At 35.2% G+C, this 16182-nt stretch overlaps 1 protein-coding gene across 1 annotated transcript in view; it reads left to right on the top strand.

Moving 5' to 3' along the window:
* The window catches only part of LOC106640606 (G protein-coupled receptor Mth2), a 437690-nt gene extending 421754 nt beyond the window's left edge, over positions 1–15936 (top strand). The window contains exon 5 of the mRNA XM_089595582.1: positions 15360–15936. Coding sequence (XP_089451708.1) covers positions 15360–15753 — 394 coding nt within the window. The 3' untranslated portion in view covers positions 15754–15936. The remainder of the gene's footprint in view (positions 1–15359) is intronic.
* Positions 15937–16182: the final 246 nt, after the last annotated feature.

Raw genomic sequence — 16182 nt, forward strand, 5'->3', positions numbered from 1 at the left:
AGACGTATCCATATCCCAGGCATTTGGAACACCTTGTTACTTCAATTCATCTTCGAGTTTGGCCACATACAAAGCTGACCAATAACCTGCGTTCCTTTTCTGCTTGTCTGGCAGTTGTTTTGTCTACCTTTATCAACGCCAGCCTTTGTCATCTGGCATTTGGTTTTAAGAAAGCTACCTCTGGCCCCTGGCTCCTAAAACCACAAGTCCTAGCGAAAGCCTCTTTCAGCTCATCTTCCTCTACAATAGCATCCAGGTCTAGGACCTCTAGTGTGTTTTTTTGTTGCTCATTTTGACAATACCCTGTCCGGCTAATGACTTTCTAATTTGCTGTGAGAATGCAAAAGCAATCTCTACACTTTCAACCTAAATAAGTATGTCTCCTTTTTTCGTAGTGACAACACTTTAGACTGCCACATTAGCCTTATCAGGGTCAAAGTTCACCTTCATCGTCTTCCGTAAGTTTCCCTGTGTTTGTTTAGTGAGAGTGAGATGCATGTATCTGGGAAGAATGTTATAGCCACCACTTACCTTTATACACGACGGGTGTTAGTTTTTCTTGGCCCGCATCGAGCATTTAAGCACCACCCACGGCGGCAGCAGTAAGCGAAGAACAAGGAGCATAAGCAAAAACAGAAGTAGTCGTAGAAGTGGTAGTAGTAGTAGTAGTAGTAGTAGTAGTAGTTTTTTTTTTTTTTTTATTTGTGGAGGGAGGGGAAAAGCATAAATGCACACTGCAGGGACAGCAGTAGTGTGGTACTCAGTGGATTTTTTTATTAGACCATCCATACCCACTAAAACCCCCCCCCCCCATGCCGCATGGCTTTAGATCTACCCCGGAATCGTGAAGGCATGACCTCAGGGTGGAGCCACCAGGGAGAACATCGTATCTCACAGCATTAGCGAGCAAGCTCGCCATCAGTTGCTAAAGGTGCTAATCCTCTCGAGTTCTAAAAAGGACTGGATGTCCCTGAGGACCGGCACCCGTCTTCTAGTGCTTCAATGATGCTTCCACTTGCTGATGAGTATAAATACTCATCGCAGCTTGAGTCCACATCCTTTACTCAGGGGCCCCTGCTACCTGCATGGCAGCTCTCTCCTCTTCTTTCTTCTGCCGGAGGACTGATCCGACAAAGCCATTCACTGCCATCCACCCCTCCTTGCTGCTGAGCATCTCGGTGATGATGGTTTCGGGAGTGGCCGACTCGCCGATCCCGTCCACCAGCTGCTAGCGCTTACGGTGCTATCTCTCACACACGAAAAACGTATGTTCGATGGTATCATCCAACGCAGCGCAGTAAAGACACTTAGATGTTGCCTTTGCCGCCATGCGGTGATAGGCATCGAACTGACCATGCCCGGAGAGGAACTGGGTTAGGTGGTAGTTTACCTCTCCATGTGCTCTCTCCACCTATGGCCGCAGGTCCGGAATCAGGCGGTGCGTCCATCTACCCACTGCAGCCCAATCCCACTCCTGTTGCCACGTCGTCAACGTTTCCTCCCATCTGTCGCTATCGCTTTGGTCGCCGGAGCCCAGGAATTTCCTTCACCGCTCCCACGCAAGCAACACGATGGGTATCGTTTGTGCTATCACCATAGCGGCAGCGAAGGAGACTGTGTGATAGTCACACGTGATTCTTAAGAATCCGATGCGCTGCACTGAAGTTAGGCACTCTCAGAGATCCTTCCTCGCGGTGCGTCCGCTCGAACCTCCGCGCCGTACAGCAGAATCAAGTTGGAGACCGACGCAAAAAGCCGTCTTTTGGCTTCCCGCGGGCCTCCAACGTTCGGCATTAACCGTGAAAGCGCCCCCACGACCCAAACAGCTTTATCGGCTGCTCTCCTAAAGTGCTCCCCGAAGGTAAGTCGTGAATCGATCCACACTCCGTGGTAGCGCACCACCAGACTCGCGCAGATTACCTCACCCGCAACGCTTAGGCGAAAGTCACCCCCAAACCATCTCTGCCTGGTGAGGACGACCATCTCTGTTTTCCCTACAGCTAGCTCGAAACCGTATTCCTGGAGCCATTCTGACACTATCGTGACCGCCCACCGTATTTTTCGCTCGGCCTTCTCTGGCGCTCTCGCTGTGACGTGCAATGCTATATCGTCAGCAAAGCCCGTCAGCTTGAACCCCGGCGGTATTTCGAGGCGCAAAAGTTCGTCGTAGACGAGGTTCCAGAGATCGGGGCTGAGGGCAGATCCCTGTGCGACTCCCGACGTCAGACGCCTCTCTCTTGGTCCATCCTTTGTGTCGTACTGGAGTACTCGATCCTGGAGGTAACTGTCTAGGATCTTTCTCAGGTAGTCCGGTACATTCTGGCGCTTTAGGGCCCTCATTATGTCGGACCATTCCGCCGAGTTAAAGGCATTCTTCACGTCAAGAGTCGCCAGGACACAGACGCTCCCCGTATTATGGAAGGGTTTCCATGCCTTTTCGACCAACTCGAGGACCTCGGCCACAGCCATAACCGTTGATCGCTCCTTACGAAACCCATACTGATTTTCTGAGAGGCTGACTCCTCCTCTTAAGCGAGTTCTGATTAGCCTCTTTAGCATTTTTCCAGCATTGTTTAACATACCTAAGGTTTGGAATGACGACGGGACCAGGGGGGGGGGTGATTTGCCCTTATCCAGAAAAACAAGCCCTTGGATATTCCAAGGCCTGCTGGACAGTCCAGCGCGCAGGCACGCATTAAACATGTCCAAAAAAACGTGTGGCTTTCTCGCAGCTATTATCTTGAGGACTTCAGACAGCGACCCGTCCGGACCAGGGGCCTTTCGCCCTGGCGTTTTCGATGCCACTGACCTTAATTCATCGAGCGTAAAGAGAGGCACCTGTCCAACCCTTATTTCCTCTCGCCTTATAGCGGGATGCTTCAGAAAGAGACAAGAGACCACTCTCTCCAAGAAGGTAAGTTCCATCGGCAGCGTCGGGTCCGTACCGTGAAGTCTTTTTAACGCGATCCGGTAGCCCAGGCCCCACGTGTCCTTATCTATTTCATCTATGAGCTCACGCCAGCATCGGTTCTTGCTCACCTTGATCGCCCTCACCAACGCTTTTTTTGTTTCCTTGTACGCGGCAACAGCTGCCTCGGCACCTTCGCGAGTTCTGTGTCGCTGTGCAAGACGCTGAAGATGCTGCGCCTCTCCACGCTAATTAGCGATGTCCTTGGTCCACCAGTAGAACGCGCGTCAACCTCTTTTGGCCGACCTTTTAGGCATAAACGCGTCACACCATTCCTTGACCCGTCTCGAAGTGCCACTCACGAGTGCCTTGGCCTCCGCTGGATTTGTGATCTTGTTCAAATCAGCTGGAGGTGGCGCGCTAACCATAGCTTCCAGCAGCAAATCTTGGTTAAGCTTTGCTACGTTCCACCCGGCAACGCGCCTTTGGATTACATCTCGTGAGCCTGCACCACGATCCTCGTTTATCACGAAGCTGACATACTGGTGATAACTGGCCGTGTAGTCCTCAAGGACTTGCCAGTCAGACACCCGCACCGTCATTTCTGACGACACCAGTGTGAGATCGATGATCGTACCCCGGTTTCCGGGTCGCCTGAACGTTGCTGAACCACCAGAGTTCATGACGATGAGATTCAGCCTTGCAGCCATCTCTAACACTGCCCGTCCTCTAGGGTCGGTTATCGGCTCCCCCCGAGCGATGGCCTTGGAGTTGAAGTCACTGGCCAGGACAACATCACCACTTTCCCTGCACACTCGAACAGCATCCTCGAGTTTGGCAAGCCGATCTCTTAAGACACCAATCGAGATGTTAGGGGATATGTAGCAACTCACATAGAAAGCACTCCCACACCTGATCTTTTTGTCCTGTCGCAGTACCAGCCCCGGTCTGGTAGCGTGCGGGATGGCTCGTTTATAAAGAGCATATCTGCACCCTGGGCACGGGAAATCTGGCACAGCAGATCATGCGCGAGCACGGTCCTATCAAGGTTTACCTGCAGGGTCAGCGCCATTTCTTCGGAGCTACTCCCTCAGCCTCCCGTAGGGCTCCACACCTGGCAGACCCAGCGACATGTCTGGTATCCAGCCTTGGGCTCACGTTCTCGCTCGGCAGTATTAGTAGTTGTAGTAGTAGTAGTCTTAGTAGTAGTAGTAGTAGTAGTAGTAGTAGTAGTAGTAGTAGTAGTAGTAGTAGTAGTAGTAGTAGTAGTAGTAGTAGTAGTAGTAGTAGTAGTAGTAGTAGTAGGACTAGTAGTAGTAGTAGTTGTTGTTGTTGTAGTAGTATTAGTAGTACTAGTAGTGGTAGTAGTATTAGTAGTCGTAGTAGTAGTCGTAGTAGTAGTAGTTATAGTAATAATAATAGTAACAGTAGTAATAATAATTATAATGATAATAATAATAATAATAATAATAATAATAATAGTAATAATTAAGATAATGGTTGTAAAAGTTAGGATAATAGTAAAGATAATAGTACTTTATCTGTCACGAGTTAACTAAATAAAATCAACAGGTAGTATTTACTGATTGTAATGTTTTAAAAATCAACATATTGTTTACCGCTAGTCCATTGGAGAAAAAAATTAGCATGCGTGCCTCGGTGAATAATTAATTCTATTACCCATGTTGGAGGCAGGTATGTCGACTTTCTCACGACGTATCTGAGTAGTAATAGCAAATAGGATAAAGCCTTTCTTGTTTTTTATTTTACATTGGAAACTGTAACATAATTTAACCAGCTTTTAAATTAAGTTATTGCAGTTGGCTTATAAAATTATAAGATTTATAAAAAGGGGTTACTCAGTAAATCATGATTTTGCGAACACGAACGGTAAAAATTGGATAATTTCTTGTAATTTAATGTAGTTGCTCTGCTAGGTTTACTGTAGTTAACATTTTTGTAAATTATCTATGGCTGTTGCTTGCTACAGGTATAGTATGTATGGGTTGTTTTGTGCCTTATCTATAAGTAATAGTTCTAGTTCTTAATAGTATTTTTGTTTGATCCTAATATGTCTTTATTTTATTAACTCTTAGTTATTATAGCTTAATATTTGAGGGAAGCCATTCCCAGTTAACCTTTTACGTTTATTAGTTTTATTTAAAAATATTTTTGTTATTTGTGTATAGAAAAATATTATTTTCTCATTTCCGGTCAGCATAGGTTAGTAAGCATTTGCATAAATCGAACACAAAGTATTTACATGCTTTCAATTTAATATAGAAAGTTCTGAAGGAATAGGCGAAACACAAAATTAGTTATTGTAGTTTACTGACATTACACAATCATTTACTAAAATTTTATCTTTTGCCCATGTTTTAAAATAATATTAATGTGATAGATTATTTGTTCTCTTATATTACGGGTTACCATTTATTTAGAATGTTTCTCAAAATGTAGTACGTTTGTGAAAGGTTCTAGAAAATTTTAATACTTCTGATTAGAACCAACCATACAAGGACTGTGTTTTGTTTCAGGACCATGAAGCATGTGTTTAACGGCAAATTTTTCAAATTTCAAATGACCTAATGAAACTTTAGCAAAAATAAGCGCATCAATTTGCTCAGGCGTAATATTTCTGTAACTGGCTGTAGATTTAATGGAATGTGTTCTCTTCCTTATTTTGACTTAGCTTACGTTTTGTTCAGATCCCCCACTACTGCAAATTTCTTCCTCCTTGATCAAATTCTGATGAGTATTAGTAAACAGTTTTTGATTAAATCTACCGATTGAAGTTTCGTTAACACATTATCTATTTTTTAACGTCGAAAAGAGAAAGCATTGTTAATTGAATCATATTCTACTTAAAATACTAATTGTTAAAATTTTTTTTTTTTCAACGTGTATACATCCAACAGTGCAATAAATATTAACTCAATAACTTGACTAATTCTGTACGTTGACTGATAACAATGAGCCTCTCTATCTAGTAGGGCAATACTTTCACGGTTTGTGTAGTTGTATATTACCGATTTTATCAAAAAAAAAAAAAAGCTTAGCACATCAAAAATTTTATCCTCTTATACAAATCGAAACAAAATTATTACAAATTAGTTTATAATTTACCTTCTAGTTATATCAATGAATAAATTTTAAATGTTTTTTATGTTTAAGGTCTTTTTTTGTGTTCAGAGCAATATAGAAAAACATCTGAAAATTTGCATAAACAATTAAATATTCATGAATTTATATGATCGGTAAGGACCAGTAGAGAATCTAGGTAAATTATAATGTAAGTCAGAATGATAAAAACATTATTTGCATACACTAAAAAAAATAATAATATATATGTTACCAGCAAATTGTTATCACTTATATTCATGCGTGTATGTGCTAGTTCATCTTTAAAGCTTACGTCTCATAGTATATGTATGTATTAGTAGGTGTTGGGATCCATAAAATAGGTCTTGGGCAGTTGGGGGTGGTGAGAAGTTCAGATAAAATCGTGATGTGATGAAATAAGGAAGAAAATTCCGGAATTTCACCTTATTTTGAGGAGGTTTTGTGGGTGGGGCGGTGGGAGAAGAGTAAAGATCTGTGCGGGGCTGTGAGAGTTGTTGAAAATTCCCTACCAAGTTAATTATAAAATGTAGGAAAATACATATACATCCTCCTATGTTATATAGTTATACGTATGAGGCATTCTACATAACCCTCCACTGCCCCTCACTGCCCCTAAAGACCCTCACACTGTTCCTCCACTGCCCCCCTACAAATTAGGGTGAAATTCATCTTATTTGTACGTTATTTTCACGCAATAAATATCAGATCAAGCCCCTTACTGCCCCCTTTCGCCTCTCCACTGCCTCTCCACTCAATTCTTCGGCCTCCCTCACACGTGTTTTCGACTGTTTCAATACACTTCCGTCGTTTGCGTGAAATCTTTTTATAATTTGACTATGTTATATGATTCTTTATAGAAATGTTTGTTTTATTATTATTTTTGTGGTTATGAGAGGAAATCATGTATTCATGTATGGTTGCTTATGGCACAAGAATGTAAGGGCAAAATGTAAAACTTCAGTAGCAGTATGAGAACCTGATTCATAAAACTCTAATGCCATCTCATTTAAAAAAAAAAAAGATTTATCTATTGAAATTAGCTACTGTTGCTTAAATTTTTACCAACACAAAGTGTTATAGTGTGTTAATTGTAGAACTGGCATTGTTTTTTTCTTAACATCAAGTTACTATATAGATAACTTCTGCGGTAAGCTATTACTGGCTACAGTATCATATAAACAATGGTCTCTAATTATTTCCTGTATCGATTCAAAGTAGTTAAAAAGTGCTATGATAAATATTAGGTAAAGATTTTCACAATTAAGTGAATTGGAGAACGAAAATAAATGATAAGCAAACATTTACTAAGTATATATACAAAATATAGTTTTAGTACCAATACAGAGGTGCTTTTTGTAATAAAATTGATTGAAAAATTTTTTTTTATAATGTAAAGTATGAAGTGAAAAAAATTTAGAAATTCATCAATTTATTCAATAATTTCAGATCAATGAGGTTACTTAAGTGTGAACATTGCCCACATGTTTTTGAAACTACAGAAATATTGAAATTCATCAAAAAAAACATAAAAAATTTTTTAAATGTAGTGTATGATACATAGTTATGAAAAAAAATCATTAAGTATGCTACGTTAGAGAGCATATGTACGGTAAAATTATATCGTGTTCCACCTGTGACAAAAAACTTATAAGAGCAACATATTTACGGTGTCATTTAAACATACATAACCCGGAGCACAATGAAATTTTTAAGCATTGTGGAAAATAATTTTCAAGAAAAGATGCATTTAAAATACATTACCATAAAATCCATAAAAAAGTAAATGAAAAATTTTAATAGCATGTAAATAATTATCAATCATTATAGTAATATTTGATCCATAGTTTTCTTACTTGTTACAGAATACAGATTAAACTGGTTTTAATGAAAATCAAAGGTCAATGTGTACCTATCAATATTAGAATATCTATGTAAATCAGAATAAAAATGAATAAAAAATAGAACCAATTCACAATAAATAACAATATTTATTGTAAAAATATCTCCACTACTATGCTGGAATTTATGATTTTTGTAAGTTAAATAATCATATTTTATTTACGTCTATTACGAACCGCTCTTAATTGCTTACCACAGACCCACTAAAGCTTTTATGCAACCAAAATTAGCTTATCTGAATGGTATTCATTATATTTTTTATGTTACTATTATTATTACCTATACAATTCATGTATTTTCATTAAAAAAAAATTTTTTTTATTTAAAACCTTTTGCCTCCTACCTCAAAGCTGACGTGAAGGATTATAATTCACTAATAGGGGGTTGGCGCACGAAGCGCGCAGGGGGACGGATATGTATATATATATATATATATATATATATATATATATATATATATATATATATATATATATATATAGGTAAAAAACACGTTACCTGTACTCCCCTCTTTCTCCAAGAATCGTAGGCACGTTGGAAGTCGTGCAAGAGCTAAAGATTTTCGGTAAAACATGCACTAGAAAGTGCTGAGTGGCAAAAAGTAATTATTTGATATGACGGTTGCGAATAGTGCCATATTGCCAAAGAAACGCAAAGTAGGTAATCTTCTTTTTAAGGTGCTACTTATATTTCTCAATGACAGGAGTTTATCAAGTTTTTGCACCTCATATTAAAAAATAAGATTTTAGTACTAATTAGCTTACATGTACTCATAACCTTACTTATCGTGAAACTACCTTAATTAAGTACTGGAAGTAGCAACTACAAAAAAAAATTTGATTGTTTGACTTTCTTTAAATATATGGCACCATTCACAGCCACCATGTTGAATACCCACTTTATGCTGCTCAGCATTTAAAAGTGTATGTTTTACCGTTTTATCGTATGTATGTAATAACTTCACTTCTGTAGAAAAACTTTTAAAGTCAAATTAAATGTTATCTTACAATTAATATCATATTAAAATACTAACACAAAAACAAATCAAAATCCATGTGCAAAAAAATACAAACATTTAAATAACTTTGCTAGTATAGAGCGTCTTTAAAACTAATAAACTTACTTTTCAAGAAAGCATAACAATAAAAATTGTTGGTACAATAAATCTGTGTTAGCAGAATGTTAAGGTATAGTTGTTTTAACATCAGAAAAAAATTAAGATTATGACTTGTATGTATCAAAATGATTTACCAGATAATACACCTACTCATACATATTTAAATAAATTACTACAGCATATCAATTCCATGGTTTTTCCTTTACTATTTTGGTCAGAAGATGTAAGATGGAGCACTTGCGACAGGGAAAAATTGTACAGAAGCATAAAAAAACTTCGTTACAATATCGTTTGTATAAAAATATTTGTAGAATAAAAAGTAAAATTCTAAGTCCTGTACATAATGCTGGAAGATCAATGCAACAATTTATTTTGCATGTGCATGAAATGATGGAAAGCAATAGAATGAGCTTTTGTCATGATAGTAAAAAAGTATTTAATATAAAAATATAAAAGTATAAAAAAGCTACCAAGATCTTATGGATTATATAATACGTAGTAAATCAAATATTTCAAGAAAATTTGGAAGTAATAGAGAAGAAAATTCTTAATTTAACCTTTAACATGCACTGTCTAAACTTAAACTAAAATCCATATAAGATGATATAAGTAAGAAAAATATTTTCAGAAAACTTATTTCTTACGCTTACACATTTATATTTCAAAAAAAAGTACTACCCATGCTGTTATTAGTGTTACATTGCATCCTAATCATTAATTATTCACTACTACAGGCATTGACAACTATATTTTGGTAGAAATTCCTCCTAATTCATACATGAAAAATCAGCTATTGAACATATGCTTTATGGACCTCGCAATAAATAGAGCCCTCGTCTAAGCAGCTTTCAAAATGTTTGTTAAAAAAAGTTACGAAAAGAGTTTATTAAATGTTCTATTAAAAAAAAATAAAAACATAATTATCTCGAGTACAGAAGAAATAAAAAAAGATGTGATCCTTACATATTTAATTTAAAAAATAGCAAAGAAAAAATGCCAGTTGACAATTTTATGGTGGTACCCTATAATAAAGTTTTGCTGTACAAATATAACTGTGACATAAATGGTAAGTATTACGCATCTATTTAGAGTAAAAAGTCCATTTTTTAATACATGTATAAGGAAAAAAATAGATTTTGTTAAATGAAAAAACGAGATATACACGCTAATCATAACTATATAGAAATATTTAACAAATTATCAGAGCATGTGGATTGTCATTATTAAAGCCCTATAGGAGCAGTATGGTGGTTGCAAGAATTTTCTATTTGAAGACGAAGTCATTTAGTATGTAGCTTGCAAGTACATGTAGCAAATAAACAAAAAATATCGTTTGGAGAAATTAATATATTCACGGCTATAAAAAACTCTGAGACAGCTTTGACGGTTTCGTTCAAATGAAATAAAAAGACAGTTGTGCATGAAAAACTCGCTATGTTAATATTCCAGAATACTACTGTTTGCATTCCGTAATAAAAACTTTGGTAAAACGGAGAAGAGTTTTAAATAATTAAACAATAAGTGGACTTAATATAGTATCCCCTAAGGATTCGGAGCGTTTTTAACATACTCTTATTAGCTTCACTTGTAACTAACTATGAATGTAAAAAAATCTTGGAATCCTAGTTTGACCCACTTCCCGGTCTTCGATTAGAATGAAATTTTTCACATGCTCTGAGTTCTAATGACAATACATGACTAGTTAAGAAACGTCATTACATATCCAATATCGCGGCCTCCCAAAGATGGTGGACTGGCTCTTTGAAATCCACCCCCATGATATGGGTATTAAATGAATGGGTGTGCTAATTGAAATACGAAAAAAATTCACATGACCTAAGTCCAACATGGCAGCTGTTCCATGGTGGTGAATTGGCTATTTAAAATGTAGCCCTATGATTTAGGTATAAGATGAAAGGGTTTGCTAAAAATAATGCAAAATGACATTTTCTTATCAAATTATCATGTCATGGGTATCAATCAATAAGGTTCGACGAGAGAAATACAAAGATTGGACTTTGAGTCTATGAAATCCCACCTAAGCCAAGGTAGGATACGCACCAAGGGCTAAATGGTGTGAGGATGGTAAAAAATATCATGTTGCTAGTGTCACCTTAAGGCACTGGGCGCAACCCTATTGTAATTAGCCTTACCCCCCTACATGGACCTGTGGGGGGTTGGCCATCTATAAGACTAAAAAGTATAAAATAAAAATAATAGTTTAAAAAACTAAAAAACATGCTTTTAGTTTAGCACTCACTAAAAATTAAAAAATAATTCGGACATTTAGTTTAATGACTCAACAGTTTTCCCATTGCCAAATCTTCATTGGATCGCAAGTAAACATAAACAATTTAAGTTCGTGATAAACGGTAAATAATTACCTGTGCGAAATGGTTATAAGTAGGTAATCATCTTTATTAAATATTTATTATAATTTTTTATTGTGTTTTTTCAGTTTTTTAAACTATTTTTTTTTTTAACTAATTTTAAATTAGATTAATCAAGCAAACTCTTTTGAAATATTGAAAGTTGTTGACGGAACACTTCATAGTACATTTGAAGATGCTGGTATAACTTTAGGTTTAGTGTAATACGTTTACCAAACTCATAATATTTTTCATAAAGCAAGTAACGTAATGCTACCATGCTAATTAAGAAAATATTTTGCTTGGTTTTCAATGTCTAAGGGTATTTGTGGCAAAAATTTATGGAAAAAGGTATATTTTTTTATGAAAGAATTTAAAGAAGATGTTGAGCTCAATGGTAATCAGCAAAAATTTTCAATAAAATAATTAAAAGTGTGACAAAATAGCATTTGATAGATGATTGAGGAGATTCTAAAAAAAAATTTTCGTACAAAAAATTAGCTTAAGATTTTCTATTAAAAAAAAAAAAATCAATTGTATAGCTTGGACTGGAATAGCTTTGATTTTATCACCTAAAGAACTGACAAGCCATAGGAAATTTTGATTATCATTAGACATATCTAACATTGGAAGTTTTTTTTTAGGAAATGGAACTATAAAATCATTCAATATTACTGAGAAATGAAAAATTGATAACATTCGTAAAAAAATTCATGGAGATCAAGATGGTATAAATAATGACCTTAACAAGGTTATTTTAACAACTCACAATCAACTATCTTATATCTTAAACAACGAAATTCTAAGCTTAATTCAAGGAACTAATCACACGCATTATAGTATAGATTATTGTACATTTTATATTTTTAATATAAGTAGTGATCGCACGGTTGACAATAGAGATATAAATTTTTCAATCTAAATTCTTAATAGTATACACAAAGGCTTACCACCATATGTTTTAAATTTGAAAATAAGTGCAATTGTTGTATTGATAAAAAACTTAAGTATATTTGATAGTTGGTGCAATGGAACTAGACTTCGCATAATTAAATTGTTAAATACCACATAAAAGCAGAAATAATAATCGGAAAAAAGGAGGCAATAAAGTTTTCGTGCCAAGAATAACACTGAATACTGGTAATAATTCATTTTTACCGCTTGTATTATATATTACTACCCTTTATATAATATGTATTATTTATAATATTTACAAACAGTAAGTTTCTTGAATGCAACATTCTTATTTGTATAACTGTTATAAGTCTAGTTCTTAAGAACGTTTCCTCAAAAATTCTTGAGAGCCAAGATTTTTATTTAAAATAGCTAAAGAAACTTTAATTTTTTTAGTATCTTAGCAGGTGATTACCATAAATACTGTTTTAAATTCAATAAGTACATTACAACAGATTTTTGAATATCGTAAAAATATTTTATAGAACGATTTACGTAAAGATGATCTTGATTCTATAAGTTAATACTGTAACGCTGATATTTTTTGACAGTCTGGCACTTGTAGCTTCAGAATTTCTTAAATCTTATTGTCTTGAAATTTTTATCAACGTTTTACAAATCTTGAAAGGATTTATTTGAATGACAGCACGCTCAATCGTATGGTGATGTGGTGATCCTCGTTAGTAAAAGTACCTACCATCGTATAATAAGTACGAATGCTACTAACTGCAAAGCAGTTGAAGTAAAAGTAATAATTACTTTTTTCATGTTTATAAAAATTATATTACTCTATGACCCTTCCATTTTCTTTTGCCTCATCTCACTATTTGGCTTGACCTTAACTCCAAGCACAGCTTATAGGAATACAATTACAAGAGCCCAAAAAAGTAAGCTCCTACGCAACCTCTATAAAAAAATCAAGACTTTACCAGGACCCATTTACTATTACAGCAACTTTAACCAGGACCTAAACATTTAAGAAAAAAGAGATATTTAGAAAAAATTCGTGACTCAAAAGAATTTTCGGGAAAACATTCTTAAGAACTAGACTTATAACAGTTGTACGAATATTAAAGTTACATTCAAGAAATCAACTGTTTTGCAAACATTTTTAAGGAGGCTACTAATCTCTTATTCTTTTAATAGATAAGAAATGTAGGTACCAAATTATTATAATCGATAACAAACTTCACTACGTAATTCGAACAATAAAATCTTTTGCGGAAAGCGAATGGATTTACTAATTAAGAGGTCTGTAGAGGGAGTATGGAGTCAAAAGCTTTTGTCCTTATGACTAAATATTTACATACGCTAGTATGTGTGCTCTGTATGTCAATCAAACTTATTATAATTTCATGCGTATGTGTAAATATTTTTGGATATATTGGTTTAACCTTTTTTGATTTTATTTACAAAATTTATTTCTTAACAAGGCTCAGTACAATCATTTCAAATACAATAAAAAAAATTTACTATCACACAAGTTGTGAATGCAGATACATCCTATATTAGAAGATAGTGGCTTCAAGTATAGTCAAGATGGCTTTATTATTATAAGTTCACTGTAGTTCATACTCTAACAATCATGTAAAAAGCACAAAGTACGCTGACAGTTTAGAATGAAGGGAAACATGATAGTCCTGCTGATAATGTTAAATAAGGAATAATAAATTTGGGAAAAACTTGTACAAACCATTTAGTAAGATTTTTTCTTTAAAAAACAACAATTATCTAAGCCATCTGAAAGTTATATTTTCAGACTTTTTCACAGTTATGATGAAGCATATAAAAGACTTGTTATATGAGGATGTACATTGGATCTGGGTCCATGAACTCTTATACACTATTTCTGTGTAGAGAGCATTTAAAGTACCCTTAATACATAACTTACACTAAATTTTTTGGACTTAACATAGGGGCATAGGTTAGCTGCTTGAGAAAGTATATATTGTCATTATTTCATTAGAATAGTTTGAAACTCAGCTGTTTGTTTGGTTATTTATAAAATGTAAGGTACTAATTAACCAATTGAATTGTCATTCTATGAGAAAACTTGGGATCTTAAAAAATAAATATATTAGTTTGCATATCTGAACTGTCATGAATGTACGATTGACACCCTTATTTAATAGTTTTATATATCATAGCTAAAAAAGCTTTGATAGTTTAATGGTTAGCGAGCTAGCTTCTTAGTCAAAGGAATTCCAAAGAATTTCGGTTCAAATCCCATAGAAAAATATTCAGATTTTTTTGAACTTTTTTTGATGGTATGAGTGGGTAAGATGTCGAAAAACCACTCATCTGGTTCTAAGTACAAATGGTGAATTTTTCTGCTGATGTTTGAACCTTTATGGCTTCCTTTTCAGGGATCAGTTCATTGGTAAAGGTATCAGTTTCAAAAAGGTATACACAGTGAGTTAAATAGTTTAACGGTAGAGCATCATTAAAACCCCCATTAAAGCTGAATGACAGCTGTAACTTGCTTGAGACGATCATTACGCCCTGTAAATAGTATCCAGTAGGATGGATGACTGAGTCGTCCAAGAGCAACTTTGCTAGGGGCCTCCATGAAGAACTCCCATATTTATAGAAAAAAGGGTAATCATGGAGGGGAAGTAAAAGAAGTTATATAAAACAACAGATATAATTTACAATAAACCCCTGAAAATGGGTATACGTAGAATCTTAACACCATACGACACTTCATCATGTATAAAAGTCATATTTACGAGACAGGTCTGATGGTCTGAAGCAATGACACGTGTTTAAGTTATATCTAAGATATAAAAAAAAAAAATTAAGTAACATGTTAAAAAAACTTTAAGACCTCATTTTTAAGTACAGTCTTAAATTTTCAAAATACAGTTAGTTTTGTGTACTAAACAAATAATACACTACAATAATATAAGGACCTTATTAGCAGCTGTTTACTCAATTTTTAATCAAATTTTTTCATTGACAGATTGAAAATTATTATTTTTGTACCCAGGTTCAACCTTTATTTGAAGTTATTCATTGTTATGGGCATCAACTGGTCGATGGAGATCATATCCTGGCTGTACGCAGATAACGTGCTCAAGTACCTATGGTATGTTACTGATCTGACTAACACCTTACAAGGTGTCATAATCTTTTTGATCTTTGTCTGGAAAGACAAGATTAAGCGACTGCTACTTAGGCGCTTCAGATGTAAAAGCAAGACTTGGATTACCCGGAACTCAATTGCTCGTACTGGCTGCCTATCTAATAGCAGTATGGCTTCACGCGCTACCTGCATGACTATAAATATTCCACTTCAGGAAAAACATAGCAACTACATGCTAGATACTAATAACTGCCATGGGAAGACCAACATCGTATGCAGGGAAAGTGACTGCATCTAAGTTTTCTTTTGTTTTTCCATTCTCTTTTTCTTTCTCCTAATACCCAAGCGCATTATGAGCATTCTAAGTAAAAAAGCTTTAATAGTGGATGAAATAAAAATCAGATTGAAGCAAAAATGCATGTATAATTAAACAAAATTGGTTAATAAATCTGTAACAAATAAAAAAGACAAAATAGACTAACTGTTTGCAATTGCTGTTTTTAAAACTTTTTAATTTACACATACACAAAACAATTATATTGATGAAAATTATTTACATTCTACGAGAGTATTTGAAATTGATGTAAGCTTGTAAACAATTATATTAAATCGCTTAGTACTCGTATATGTCACTGTTAGCGCCATTAACTACCATGATGTTTCAATAGTTTAGTATTTGTATCGAGATAAACGTGAGATGTGTTGTAGAGTTCAAACTACTTTTTTT

This window comes from Copidosoma floridanum, unplaced genomic scaffold (genome assembly GCF_036245765.1).
Source record: "Copidosoma floridanum isolate Cflo_tuat_1 unplaced genomic scaffold, Cflo_Japanese_pri ptg000026l, whole genome shotgun sequence".
Taxonomy (NCBI): domain Eukaryota; kingdom Metazoa; phylum Arthropoda; class Insecta; order Hymenoptera; family Encyrtidae; genus Copidosoma; species Copidosoma floridanum.